A 14,865-nucleotide genomic window follows, 5' to 3' on the forward strand; every position below is an offset into this window, starting at 1 on the left:
TTAAAAGTGCAATTGGAAGAGATTCTAAGAAAAGAAGAGATTTCTTGGAGGCGAAAATCTAGATGTAAATGGCTTCTAGAAGATGATGGAAATACCAGTTTTTTCCACTCTCTAACAAACGGGAGAAGACGGAAAAACCAAATTTCTAGTATAGAGGTGGATGGAAGAGTGATCACTACAAAAGAGGAAATTGAAAGATGCTTTGTGGATCACTTTAAGTCAATCCTAGCATCTTCTGATAAAAACATGGCAGAATTGGGAGATTTACAGTGGGACAGAGTGCCAGAATCCGAAGTTAACCTCCTAAAAAGAGCCTTCACTATTGAAGAGATACATGAAGCAATATTCTTGATAGATAGATCTAAAGCACCGGGGCTGGATGGATTTTCAATGGCTTTCTATCAGGATTGTTGGGAAATTTTGAAAGAAGAATTAATGGATGTATTTGTGGAGTTCTATCAAGAAGGAAAATTATCGCCTTGAGCAAATGCAACTTTTGTTGCTTTAGTGCCAAAAAAGGAGGCCAAAACCCCTAAGGATTACAGACCGATAATCTTGTGGGTAGCTTGTATAAAATCATTGCCAAAGTCCTGGATGGTAGGTTGAAGACTGTACTGCCCTATATTATCTCTCAGAACAAAGGAGCTTTTGTAGAGGGGAGACAAATTTGATTGTGACAGCTAAGAGAAAACAAAGTGACAAAGGTTTGATTTGTAAATTGGACCTTGAAAAAGCTTATGATATGGCGGATTGGTCCTTCCTGTTGAATTTAATGGAAAAGATGGGGCTAGGTGAAAGATGGAGGATGTGGATTAAAGAATGTATTAGCTTAACACATTTTTCTATTCTGATGAATGGGGTAGCAAAGGATTTCTTCCAGGCTAAAAGAGGACCAAGAGTCTAAGACAAGGTGACCCCTTATCTCCATTCTTATTCACCTTTGTGGCTGAAGTTTTGAGTAGACAAATCACCAAAGCTGATCAAGAAAACCAGTTTAAAGGTTGGAAGATGGGTAGATCAGAAGTGGTGGTGTCTCATTTGCAATTTGTTGATGACATAATTATTTTTTGTGAAAGTTGTGATGAAGCCAGTTTAAGGAATCTGAAAAGATTGGTGGATAAATTTCAGCAGGCCTCCAAATTGAAAGTCAATTGGGAAAAAAGCTGCATAGCCGGAATCAACATTGAAGGGGGGGATATCCAAGCCAATGGCAAATATGCTAGGTTGTGAAGTGAAAATTTGGCCTCTATGATACTTAGGAATGCCCTTGGATGGGAATCCGAAAGCTGAAAGCTTCTGGAAACCGGTGGTAGAGAGGGTCATGAAGAAGTTAGCAATGTGGAAGAGAAATTATATTTCCTTGGGGGGAAGAATCACCTTGATAAAATCAACCCTTGCAAACCTTCCCACTTATTTCCTTTCCACCTTTAAGATCCCGGTGAAAATAGCTAGGAAATTGGAGAAGATTATGAGGGACTTTTTGTGGGAGCCAGGTGAAGAAAAGAAAGATAATTTAGTGAAATGGGAGCAAGTTTGTTACCCTAAGGACCAAGGTGGATTAGGTATAGGGAACCTAATAAAGAGAAACAAGGCCCTCCTAGGGTAATGGCTATGGAGATTCCCTTGTGAAGAAGAAAGGTTGTGGCACAGGGTCATTAAAAGCTTACATGGTGATGCAGATAACGGCTGGGATGCAAAATTAGCCCCCAATGCAGCTCCATTCTCTCCTTGGAAGGCAATCTTTGAGGTATATCCAGCTTTTCTTCAATTTATCAAGTTTGTTGTTGGTTGTGGCAACAAAGTTTTATTCTAGGAAGACCTTTGGTTTGGGGATGTGCCTCTTATGTTCAATTTCCCAGACCTCTACTCTTTATCAAACTATAAAAACAAACCTGTTGCTAGGTTTGGTGTGCTTTCAAAATCAGGGGTCTCTTGGGATTTTGGCTTTAGAAAAGGGTTGAGGGAAAATGAGTGTGAGTCTCGTGTTGTTGATTTCAACACTTGAGAGGGTCTACTTGGACCAATCTATAGCTGATTGTAGAGTGTGGTCCCCAACTTCTGATGGTTTATTTTCCTGTGCATCTTTCTTTGGTTTGCTCACTCATATTAACCCTATGGGGGTAAACTTCCCGGTGAGAGAAATTTGGACTAAACCGATCCCTCCAAAAGTACAAGCATTCTGTTGGGAAGTGTTCCTAGGGAAGGTAAACACTTGTGATGTGCTACAGAAAAGGAGGCCAAACAATTGCCTCTCTCCTCATGTGTGTGTCCTTTGTTTGGGATGTGATGAAACTCTAACCTACTTACTATTATCCTGTTGTTTTGCTTCTAGTATATGGAATGTTGTTTGTTCTCTCTTTGGATGCAGATGGGCTCCCCCATAAGATGTGGTAAGTCTATTCAGCCCCTCTTTCCTGTGTCAACGGAAGAAAAGAGGAAAATGTATATGAAAGGCAGTGAGAGCAGCTACAGTATGGACTATTTGGGAGGAAAGAAACCTAAGAATATTTTCAGGAAAAAGCAAAACAATGGAGGAAGTTATTGAAGCCATAAATATCATAACTGCACATTGGGTGAAGACCATGGAGATATTCAGAAACTACTCCACGAATGATATACTAAGGAATTGGGCTGAAATAGCACAAACAGATGTACCCAAAGTTCTTGTAAGCATGGAATGGAAGCCACCAGCACGAAACAAACTAAAACTAAATTTTGATGGGAGTCTCTTGGCAACCCTGGAAGGGAGTGGTGGCACTCTACTCTAGACCAATAGGTTATGGTGACTCAATACAAGCTGAATCTCTAGCCCTACTTCAAGGTCTAAAGATGGCTGAGCAGATAGGAACAACAGACTTAGAAATTGAAGGAGACTCTCTATTGATCATCTCTTGGGCCATAAACATCACATCAGTACCTTGGAAGCTCAAGTTTATTTTCAAAGAAACTGACACACTTGCAAGGAAGCTCAACTCTCAGTTTGGTTGGGTTAAAAGGGATGCAAATGGAAATGGCAGACACCCTAGCAAAACAAGGGGCAAATAGATCTTCATTGTATTGGGCAGAATTGTAACCGATTGCTGGAGATTGCAATTTCCTATGCAATCTTTAGCTATTGTATCTTAATCTCACTGTTATTAATGAAAGATTTTTACTAAACAAAAAAAAAAAAAGTGGTTAAAGAGGAAAGGGAGTGGCAATCAAATTGGACTTGGAGAAAGCCAATGAACTGGTGGATTGGAATTTCTTAATTGATATCATGAGAAGGTGTGGTTTTGGGGATTTGTGGTGTAAATGGATTAGAGATTGCTTACAATCTAGTCATTACTCAGTTGTTGTCAATGGGACAGTGTGTGATTTTTTTGAGGGCTTTTGTGGTCTTAGACAAGGTGATCCTCTCTATTTTTCTATTCACTTTGGTAGCTAAAGTGCTGACTAAGTTGATTTCAAGAGCAAACTTCTAGCAGTTATTCAAAGGTTGGTCAATTGGGAGAGACGATATTTTGATTACTCACTTGGAGTTTGCAGATGATATCCTGATTTTTTGTGAGGGAGACTGTAGTGAGGGGGTGGAAAAATTGAAATTGGTGGTGAAACTCTTTTGAGAGGTTATCTAACTTGAGGATTAATGGGTCAAAAAGTCTAGTTGTTGGAATCAATGTAGAAGAAGATGATTTGAGGACAATGGCAGGTTCTCTGGGTTGAGAGGGGAGAGTGACCTATGAGATATTTAGGTTTACCCTTGGGTGACAACCCTATATCGGCTAGTTTTTGGACCCCTATGGTGGAGCGGGCTGAGAAGCGATTAGCTAGGAGCGACCTATGAGTTGCTTGAAGGGTATGTTGGGCTGGTTTTGGGCTCCAATTGCCATTGGCTCTGGTTTATGGGCTTGAGGAGGGCTCTTACTATAAACCCTTGATCCCACTGGCCTATAATATTTAAGGATTTCTTTTTGAAGCAGGTAAAGTATGGATTCATTAAAGAAGAAAAACCATGTACAACAAGAAGCATTTCAAGTTTTCAACACACCCCACATGCCTAGCAGTCAAAGATTTCTCATGGAGCACCGATCAAGATTAAGATCCATTTATCACTAGCATAATTACACCATAGATCATACATCCCAAGTTTTATCATTCAATGAATGAAATCAGCATTAAAAAATAAACCCTGTTTAGTAGTAAAATAATAAAAGCAAAAGACAAGAAGTTCATTATTTTTTTGGAGCAAATAAAAGGATACCTTCAAGCAAACGGGACAGTAGTTTCCCTTCAAGAACAACCTGCCACAAGCATCACAGAAAGTATACCCTAGAAACCATCTGCATGTTTGAGAATAACAAATTAATCCATATCTTGTAGGGAAAAGATGATAAACCTTACAAGACATGTAAAATAGAGTTCATGAACAACTCATTTGTCATCATTTAAGCTAATAGAGCTCAACTCAACTCAACTCAACTAAGCTTTGTCCCAACTATGTGGGGTCAGCTACATCTTTTCAGCAAACAAAACTATGCATTAATTAACAATGATATTTTACTCCCCACCCCCACTGTTGAGACCCAAACACCCCCTCCAGAACCCACTAGGGGAGAGGAGCAGGCCGCCACCTATCAGCCATTCAGAAGAAGACAGAGGAGCCAGGCGGCAGAGCCCCAGAATTAGTTACACTCAGAGTTGGTTACTCTGCCACCTGAAGATTTTCCACCCATGTTATCTGCCAGAGTTAGTTATTCAGAAATCAGAGAATATTCCCTATGATATTACACCTGTAGGCCAGCTATATAAGGCCATCATCACATAATGAAAGCAATGAATGATTCTCCCTTAATTTTCCTCTCCCTGATTCCAGTTTCTTCCTTCCCTCCCTTCTCTCTTTTCTCTCCATCTTCTGTTTCAGGAGGTCAAGCCTCCCTCAAAGAGGTTTCCGAGGTGAGCAGAAACTCACCAAGTTGGTATCAGAGCAAGGTTGCAGACCAGCTATGCCGTAGACAAGATCCTCTACCATGGAAGACAGAGTCGACCAACTTGAGATTGGGTTCCATCAGGTACTGAACGAACTCAGGGATCTCAAGGTGGTCATCTCTAACCTCGCCTCCCAACAACAATCCAGCGAGACCAGTCATCCAACAGGGGCCGCTGCCTCTGTTTCCGGTAGCCAGGGAACTGGGGGTTACACCGCCGGAAAGGTTACTAAAATCAATTTTCCCAACTATTCCGGTGGAGATCCCATTCCTTGGATTTTCAGAGCAAAGAGATTCTTCGAGTATCATGAAACCCCTGCACACCAGCGCGTCGCCATCGATTCCATTCACCTAGAAGGAGATGCTATTCTCTGGCTTCGGTGGTATCGACAAACCCATCCTCAGGTAACTTGGGTGGAGTTCACAGAAGCCCTGTGCATCCGTTTTGGGCCGACGGCGTTCGTAGATTACGACGAACTCCTCACTCAACTAAAACAGACCGGGACAATAGCAGACTACCAGCTCGAGTTCGAAAGAATGGCGACCAGGGTACATGGATGGCCGGAGAAGGCTTTGGTAGGGTGTTTCATGGGAGGTCTCAAAGAAGACATCCGCCTGGAAGTGAGAGCTCTTCGACCAGCGACAAACATGGCAGCGGTGGGAATGGCTCGCCTACAAGAAGAGAAGATGGATAGCATGAGCAGAACCAGCAAGCCTTCCTACCCAAATGTGAGGGCTCCCCAGTGAACCGAACAGCAACCCATGAAACAAATTGGGGATTCTGAGAAGCCCATTCTGTCCAGGCCCACCGTGCCCTTCAAGCGCCTCTCATGGACTGAGATGCAGGCACGACGCGAGAAGGGCCTCTGCTACAATTGTGATGACAAGTTTGGACTGTGCCATAAGTGTCGAGTCCAGCGAGTGTTTCTCCTTCAGACAGAGGAAGAAAAGAAAACGTAGAAGACTGTGATCTGATCTAAGTTGAACCAGAACCGGGGAGAGTCGAGATCTCCTTCCACGCCCTCATGGGCCTCAACCCTCTTCAGTCCATGCGAGTAGAAGGAAGGTTGGTGGGCCGATCTGTGATGATCTTGATTGGCAGTGGCTCAACCCTGAATTTCATCACTTGCCGATTAGCAAGGCAATTAGGTATTTCTATACAACCCACTCCACTCTTTTCAATCTATGTGGCTAATGGAAGTCAGTTGACATGTGATGGTGTGTGCGAGAAGGAAAGGATCCTTATACAAGGCCACTATTTCGTGGTGGATCTCCACCCATTGGATTTCTCAGGGGCTGATATTATTCTGGGAATTCATTGGTTACGTGGCCTAGGGCCGGCACTATGTGATTGGGCCAAAATGACAATAGACTTTTATCAAGATGGTCAAACTTGCCATCTCCAAGGGGTGCGACCTCCGAGTCCCCAAGGTGATACTGTAACTTCCATATTACGGGCCTCCAAGGATACTAGACAGCCCTTATTTATGCACTTAGGCATGCAGCCCACAGCTCCAACTTTAAACAATCAAGGTTGTGACCAACCCACGAAAGCCCAACACAAGGCACTATGATCAATACTCAATCAGTTTGTTGATGTGTTCAAGGAACCAAGTCAATTACCTCCACCACGGGTCCATGACCATCAGATACCCCTTTTACCAAATTCTAAACCGGCCAATGTGAGGCCATATAGATACCCCTATTTCCAGAAGCTAGAAATTGAGAAGGCGGTAAGAGAGCTAATGAACAAAGGGCATATACAAACCAGCACCAGCCCATTTTCATCCCCTGTACTCCTAGTAAAGATAGAGGCCATCCAAAAATGGCCCAAGCCCACTACTGTTAAGGCTCTCATGGGGTTTCCTTGGGCTTACAGGGTATTATAAGCGTTTCATTAAGGGGTATGGGCTCATGGCCGCCCCTCTAACGCGCCTGTTGAAGAAGGATTCTTTCAGATGGGCTGATGAAGCCCAACAGGCCTTTGAAGACTTGAAGACAGCAATTTCAAGCCCTCTGGTCCTTATTCTTCCATTTCACACAGCCCTTTGAGATTGAGTGTGATGCCTCAAGTGTAGGGGTGGGGGTCGTCCTGATGCAGAAGGGACAGCCCATTGCTTACTTCAGCAAGGCCTTATCAGGCGCCCACCAGAACCAGTCCACTTATGTCAAGGAGATGATGGCAGTGGTAATGGCAGTCCATAAATGGCGTACCTATCTATTGGGACGCCAATTTTATCATAAGGTCAGACCAACGAAGTCGGAAATATATAGCAGAACAAAGAGTGCACACTCCAGAGCAGCAAAAGTGGCTGAGTAAACTGATGGGCTTCGACTACCGAATAGAGTATAAACCAGGGCCTGCTAACAGCGTAGTTGATGCCTTATCACGGGTAGAAGAGCTGGCCCAACTAACCTACTCTCAGCCCAGTTTTCCCTTGTTTGAAACCATAAGGCAAGAAGCAAGGACTGATCCGCAGCTGTAGGACATTAGGGAAAAATTAAGGCAGAACCCTTCCCAGGTTGCAGGGTACCAAATTGTGAGACTAGACCTCTTCTTCAAGGGACGGTCCGTGATTGCTCCAAATTCCAGCCACAAAACTGAACTATTGAAGTTGTTTCATGATTTCCTCCTTGGGAGGACATTCAGGAGTGCTAAGGACTCTAAAGAGGCTTAGCAACCACTACCATTGGGTAGGTATGCGCAAGGATGTGTTACACTATGTATCTGAATGCAAGACCTGTCAACGGCAGAAATACTCCTCACAGTCTCCCGCGGGCCTCCTACAGCCCCTCAAGATTCCAAAGCAAGTATGGGAAGACCTCTCCATGGACTTCATCACCGAACTTCCCCGTTCTTTAGGGAATGAAATTATCATGGTAGTAGTTGACCATCTCACCAAGTATAGCCATTTCTCTGCCCTGCCTCACCCTTACATCGCAACAACAGTGGCTGACATCTTCATACGGAACGTCGCCAAATTGCATGGGACACCAAGATCCATTGTATCGGACCGTGACCCTGCCTTCCTAAGTTCATTCTGGAAGGAATACTTCCGATTGCAAGGAACCCATCTGCATCCATCCACAAGTTACCACCCCCAGACGGATGGACAGGCCGGAGTTCTTAATCGGTGCTTAGAAGCCTACCTGAGGTGCTTCATAGGGGAGAAGCCCAAACAGTGGACTCACTAGCTTCTGTGGGCAGAATACTAGTACAACACAACTTACCAGTTAGCAGCAGGAATGACACCCTTCAAGGCTCTATATGGCAGAGTACCTCCTCCCATATTACCTTATGAATTCGGGTCGGCTAAGATGGCAGAAGTAGAGACTCGCCTACTGGCTAGAGATGAGATCCTTAGACTGCTCAAGGCCAACTTGACTAAAGCCCAGCAAAAGATGAAGGCCTGCTATGACTCTCACCACCGCCCACTAGAGTTTCAGGTAGGTGATTTTGTCTACCTTAAGCTCCAACCTTACTGCCAGGTCTCAGTGATGAGACGGGCTTGGCACAAGCTAGCTCCCAAATATTATGGGCCCTATAAGGTGCTGGAGAGAGTGGGCCTTGTTGCTTACAGATTGGACCTCCCTGCTACCTCGAAGCTACACCCGGTGTTTCACATTTCACTTCTCAGGAAAGCTGTGAGGAATCATACCCCTATCTCACCGAACTTACCCCAATTTACAGATGAAGGGTACATTTACACGGAGCCTATCAAGATTGTGGATTTCCAATGGGTTCAGCGAGGAGGGCAGGTGGTGCCAGAAGCCAAGGTTGAATGGGCCGGTCTACCTCCAGAAGGGGCCACATGGGAACCTTATCTAAAGCTGAATGAGAGGTTTCCCAACCTAGACCTTGAGGGCAAGGTTAGTGCTAAGGGGGGTGGAACTGTTGAGACTCAAACACCCCCTCCAGAACCCACTAGGTGAGTGGAGGAGGCCGCCACCTATCAGCCATTCAGAAGAAGACAGAGGAGCCAGGCGGCAGAGCCCCAGAATTAGTTACACTCAGAGTTGGTTACTCTGCCACCTGAAGATTTTCCACCCATGTTATCTGCCAGAGTTAGTTATTCAGAAATCAGAGAATATTCCCTATGATATTACACTTGTAGGCCAGCTATATAAGGCCATCATCACATAATGAAAGCAATGAATGATTCTCCCTTAATTTTCCTCTCCCTGATTCCAGTTTCTTCCCTCCCTCCCTTCTCTCTTTTCTCTCCATCTTCTGTTTCAGGAGGTCAAGCCTCCCTCGAAGAGGTTTCCGAGGTGAGCGGAAACTCACCAGAAGCTGCATTGCTTTTTATAATTAAGGTGATTATATTGATAAGAAACAGCCAAAGGTCAAAATATAAGGGGCGGAGAGGATGAATGGCTGACACATGGTATTACCATTAATATTCAGAACACCTGAGGCAACAGTGTTAGAATTAAAAATCAATACCTCGTGCTTGGTCCACTTCCAGATACATTGGACCTGCAGCTGTGGCACCTTGTATGTTTTGGGCACAAAAAAGGACCAACACTAACATTCTGCAGGATCACAAAAAGGAGAGAAAGGTGATTATTTGGATCATTCTGTTGGGAGTCAAGGAAAAATAATTCAACAACCCACCTTGTGTGGAGGCTGCTGACAGTAGCAATGGTAAGCACTGTCACACCTTTTGCAAAACATGAATTTAGTTGGATCTCCAGCTCTGCGGCACACCTGGAAACACCAGAATGAATGCATCAGATAGTTAATATCTTCATCACTGTCAATGCATTAAATATAGGAGCAAAGAAAGCATATCATTCATAAAACCATGTATGCTGCCAACAATTTACAGCAATCATCACAAGTATGAAAAGTTGATAATGGAAATAAATTAGAATAAATAACCCCACATCATTAAAGCCAAACTAAGATGAATTCTGGATGGAGAATTTAGATGTACCTTAATGCATTACCAAGTTAAATGCACAATGTCATGTGTCTGGGTGGCCAAATGCAAATTGCACTTTAATGCATCAAAAGAGAATGCTATAAAACCTAAATCCTGGCAAGTGCATTACCAAAGCCTAGAACCTGAAAGTACTTTACATGATGAACCTACAAAAAATGTATCCAAATCCAACCTCAAATACCTAAAACAAGGAGAATAAGTTTGTGCTAGTGCCACTACATGGTTTTCTAACAATGCACAGGTTCTGTTAAATCAGGTTGTACACAGCTTAAGTAGCAGTGCCAAGATACCCAGATTCCTGTACAGACCTAACATATCAGTGTCAAATACAATATTGGATCCTGCATGGATACTTGTAGGTGTACTTTATAGCATTAACATATCTAAACTTTGTAGAATGGTATGCTTTAACATAGTATACTGTAAAAAGATCTGCCCATGTTAGAAACTTAACTAAATTTGGCAAGACATAGGTCTTAAAAAATGACGTCTAGCTTCAAAAACTAGATATAAAGCATATTTTAGGAAATCAAGGTGTAAAACTGGTCAAACAATGGGGCTACAGCAGATTGAGAATTTGAGATAGAGGGAGACTCCAAATTGGTAATTGGGTGGATGCAATCAGGGCAGCTAGGAATTTGGCAATATAGACAGCTGATAAGGGAAATACTTAGCATAACAAGGGAGGTGGGTGTTTGTTTCAAGTGGATAAGGAGATCAGCAAATGGTTTTTCTGATGCCCTAGCAAAACAAGGGACTGTAAGGGAGAGACTTTACTGGGCAGTGTTGTAATGTTTGATGTTTATTGGATCAACCTTTTCTAATAAGGGTTGGCTTCTGTATTTCAGTTTAATTCATCTCTAATGAAAGTTATCGTTTCTGATAAAAAAAAAAAAAAAAACCGTATCCCCACTTCCTGTGTGTCCATGTCTGGGCATTATAGAGCAGTGTTTAACAGGAGACCTTAGATGTATGTGTATGGAATGCAGTACAAACATAGCATGGGACAAAAACATCATATGTCCTCATCTTTGAATAAAACAAAAGGCAAAAAAAACAAATATATATAACTACCAATTTCGCCACTCTTTCTTCATCAGCATAAAAAATAAAAGATGTTAAGTTGGCGTCAGTAAAAAATAAACACACAACAATCATGGTAACAGAGAAGATATTAGAAAGAACAAAGAGCACAGATACCACACTCCAACCCATTCGCATGGTTGTCAAAATCTTACAATTTATGATACGACTCATGATCTGAATCATGAACCCAAGGGTTTTGATTTAAATCTTATGTCTGAGTCCTTTTCTATGAGAACCTTATGATTTTTGTTTGAATCATATAATTTGATTCATGAATCTTATCATTTATATAACTCATGCAGTTCAAATCAATACAATTAAGAATTAGTTTTATACTTTGTTGTTTCTTGTTTCTTTTAAGTTTGTCAATGGAGACTTGTTTTAAAGCCCTAACCACAAAATCATTGGTTATTTAAGACTTTTTTTTATCAATAACTCGCAGATTTCATTAAAATTAGAGAGAAAAAACACAGGTACAAGAAGAGGGAGATAAACTCTCTTATCTCACCTAACCAAAACAACAAGACAAGAGAACAATTACAAGATAGCCCAAAACAAAGAGTCCCTAGATGTCCCTTGTTTAGCTAACCCATTAGCAAAGGAGTTAGCACTTCTTTTAACCCAACTCATCTTCACCTCAACATTCTTGGTTAACCAATTAAAATTCCTCTTCTCATTGCTGTAGTTCCAAAAATTAGCAGTATCATTTCTCAACCAATCCACTATCAGTTTAGAATCGCCTTCTATGACCAATTTGGTGATATTCAGTTCAATTGCCCTTTGAGTTCCTTCAATAACAGCTGAAATCTCAGCTCTAAGAGAGCCATCCATTCCAATTGGCCCCGAAAAGAGAGCAATTATCACTCCCTCATTTCTTAAGACACCCCCAATACCTGATGGACCCACCCATGCTACTTCCATCAAAATTAAGTTTGATAAAAACACTAGGAGAAGGAGTCCAAGAGGGTAGGGATGTGTCTTTAACTGGACTCTTCTAACTATCTCATTTTCTTCTACAGCATCTCTCTTTGCAAATATCACTCAATGACTCTGAAAGAAAGTGGCCTTTGAATGATCCCATTTCTACAACAAGCCACTAAGAACCTACAGCAAGCAAGTTAAGCAGAAATTTGAGTTCTCAGTTTCTTTCTTCATTCTTTTTATGTTATAATTGAAAGAATTTTATCCTGCTGCTCATAGATGAAAATTGAAGGAACTTAGTGCAGCACTGGATGTTCTGCATTTTCTTACATCATGACTCAAAACCAAGATTTTCCCATAAACCTAGACACCATTTCTTGATTTATTCCATTGAACAAGCTTTGGTGCAAGATCAAAAAGTAAGGAGGGGGGGGAGAGAGAGAGAGAGAGAGAGAGAGAGAGAGAATTTTGTAGTGAGGTGAAACAATGCAGAAATTTTGTTCTGATCTTTAAAAGTGAGAACGCAACACAAGCACCAAACAAAATTTTCTAAGGTACAAAACAAAGATCATTATTTTTTTCTAATTGTACAAAACATAAACATAAAGAACAATATAAGCATAAAAAACAATCACCTCACAAATCCGGCAAGAGGGGCAGATCCATGAACTCCAGTGAAATAAATCTGCAGGATAAGCCACATAAAGACAATGTTATAACATGCTAGAATTATGTTGACACCGTCTAGCTGGAAAGATTTGGGAAAATAAAAGGGACCTCTATGTTGAGCCCAATTTTTCAGGCAATTCCTATGATACTTCTTGTTGCAAATTTTGCATGGGAGCATCCTCATTGCTCTGTCACTTCCTTCATTTTCACCTTGAAAACATAAGCGACACATCACTTTGACAGTAGAAGAATTCTGGTTTTCTCCAATGATATCCCAAACTTTTTCCGTAGAGGCATCCTGAGATTTCAAAAATCAAACAAATAAATATTTCTAGCATATGGAAAAAAAAATACCATTACCCAGTGTTGGTCCCAGCTATCTGGGATCTTGAGAGGTAAGGATTGTATACACACCTAACCTTTGGCATTTTTTGCACAAAGTGACTGCTTAAAGACTTGAATCCACATTTCTCATGTTTGTCAGCCTAAGATTTTACCATTACATCAAGCAATTGCCCCTATTTCTAGTGCAAGAACAAGGAGCCCAAAAGTAGAAACAGGTTTTAAAAAGTGAATTTACTCTGCAAGCCGTCAAGGGTGAAAAAAAGGCTCCAAAAATGTAGAGCCTTGATATCCAGGTAAGAATTTTTTTATGAGTCAGATAAAATATTATTTTTCTTCTTTTAATTTCTTTCTTTCTTTTTCTTTGGGTGGGGTTGGGGTGGGGGAAGATTAACCATTTTCAAGCTAAAATAGAGCCAAAGTTACTAACCACATAGTAAAATGAAAAACTACCTTGCATCATAACCCCCCACGACATTGCTTTTAAATCTATTCATTCTTTGCATTCTTAAACGGTCGACCACCCAATTAGCATTGTTAATCCGCAAACGATATTCATACAATCAAAACAGATAAAAGCATTAAGTAGCTCTCGTAAAGAAAAATGAGAAAAAAAAAATATTGCCAATAACTAAAAGAAAAGGAAGAACTACAATTACGATAGAATGGAAATTAAAAGAAAATCATTATACTTTAATCGTCGTAATTTATTCACAGCCCAAGCAGCACTAAAAACCATTAAAGTCGACTACATGAAGAAATTATAACGAAATAACTTATTTTATCATCACCTTAGATGCCAGATATAAAAAGATTAAAATAAATACCGAAATTAACCATCAAACAACAATTTAAGAACCTCACCGCCAAATCTCCGGTTTCAAACCTCCGAGCATAATCCTCGGCAGCCAAAGACGCTGCAACTGCCCTCTTGTGCATTGCAGCCCGCTTCGACTGTGCCGACAAATTCTCTTCCCCTTCATCTCCACCTCCAAACCCATCAGTCACCGGAGTTACCGCTGGAGTGGGCACAACAATCCGAGGGACCAAAACCTGAACTGTGCCCTTCTCTCTAGCCCTAAGCGACCACGGATCGCGCAAGAACTCCTCGACCCTAAAAACCTCTTCCAAGAAATCCTTCCGACCCTTCTCGCTCTGGAGCTTCCGCGGAAACCCAAGCGTGCAGAAACAGATTTTTCGGCTGCATCAGACAAAACAAGTAACGCTGAGAGAGAGGGGGGGAGAGGGTTCTGTTAAACTTAAAAGGGAGTTTGACTGAGACGAAACGAACCATGTAATTGGGCAAGCAACGTGAAATGCCATAAGATTTGATTCGATTTTTTGAAGTTGTATTTTCTTTTAGGCGGGTTTTCTCCTGTAATCAATCGTTTCAGCATAAAACGCAAAAATTAAAAAATAAAACATAAAAATAAAGAAGAAGCTATACACTGCCCCCTTTAGAGCGAAATGCACCTTCGGTCCTTCCTATTCGCACACCGGTCGATGAAAAGTATCCGTGTAGGTTAAAAGACGATGTAGGGTAAACCTCTCTAGTCGCTCGCACGACCACACCAAAAGCCTTGAGCTCTAGGGTTTAAAACACAAGAAACAAGGGTTTGGTGGTCGGGTCGTTTAGAAAGAAATCTAGAGAGCCCCGGTAATCTTCCACGTGGCATAGTTGCCACCGCAAAAAGCATCTTTTACATGATTGTGTGTTTGGACTTTGGATTAGCCATGTCACTCTTTCACGTGGCAAATATCAGTGGGATCGTTCAGGGAAGTGGTTGTGCCAATTTTTTACTGTGACAATTTCACAATTTAACATCATTTTGTTAAGGAATAATTGCTTATATATATGCCTACGACGTTTAGAAAACTACTTAAATATATCGTATAGTTTCAAAATTTGCTTATATATATGTTATAAGATG

General features: G+C 41.6%; 1 protein-coding gene across 2 annotated transcripts in view; it reads right to left on the reverse strand.

Annotated features, from left to right (window-relative positions):
* The window catches only part of LOC148844852 (PHD finger family protein), a 29,013-nt gene extending 14,476 nt beyond the window's left edge, over positions 1-14,537 (reverse strand). Inside the window, exons 1-8 of one of the 2 annotated variants that reach the window (XM_088954020.1) lie at positions 14,408-14,537; positions 14,226-14,309; positions 13,799-14,135; positions 12,701-12,890; positions 12,559-12,608; positions 9,586-9,678; positions 9,415-9,503; positions 4,244-4,322 (exon numbers count right to left, since the gene is read on the reverse strand). In XM_088954020.1, coding sequence (XP_088810146.1) covers positions 4,244-4,322; positions 9,415-9,503; positions 9,586-9,678; positions 12,559-12,608; positions 12,701-12,890; positions 13,799-14,135; positions 14,226-14,257 — 870 coding nt within the window. In that variant the 5' untranslated portion in view covers positions 14,258-14,309; positions 14,408-14,537. Of the gene's footprint in view, positions 1-4,243; positions 4,323-9,414; positions 9,504-9,585; positions 9,679-12,558; positions 12,609-12,700; positions 12,891-13,798; positions 14,136-14,225; positions 14,310-14,381 lie in introns of both variants that reach the window. The other variant, XM_088954021.1, reaches the window with a different exon arrangement.
* Positions 14,538-14,865: the final 328 nt, after the last annotated feature.

Source organism: Nelumbo lutea, chromosome 7, assembly GCF_056320005.1.
Source record: "Nelumbo lutea isolate HS-2025 chromosome 7, American lotus-T2T, whole genome shotgun sequence".
Taxonomy (NCBI): Eukaryota; Viridiplantae; Streptophyta; class Magnoliopsida; order Proteales; family Nelumbonaceae; genus Nelumbo; species Nelumbo lutea.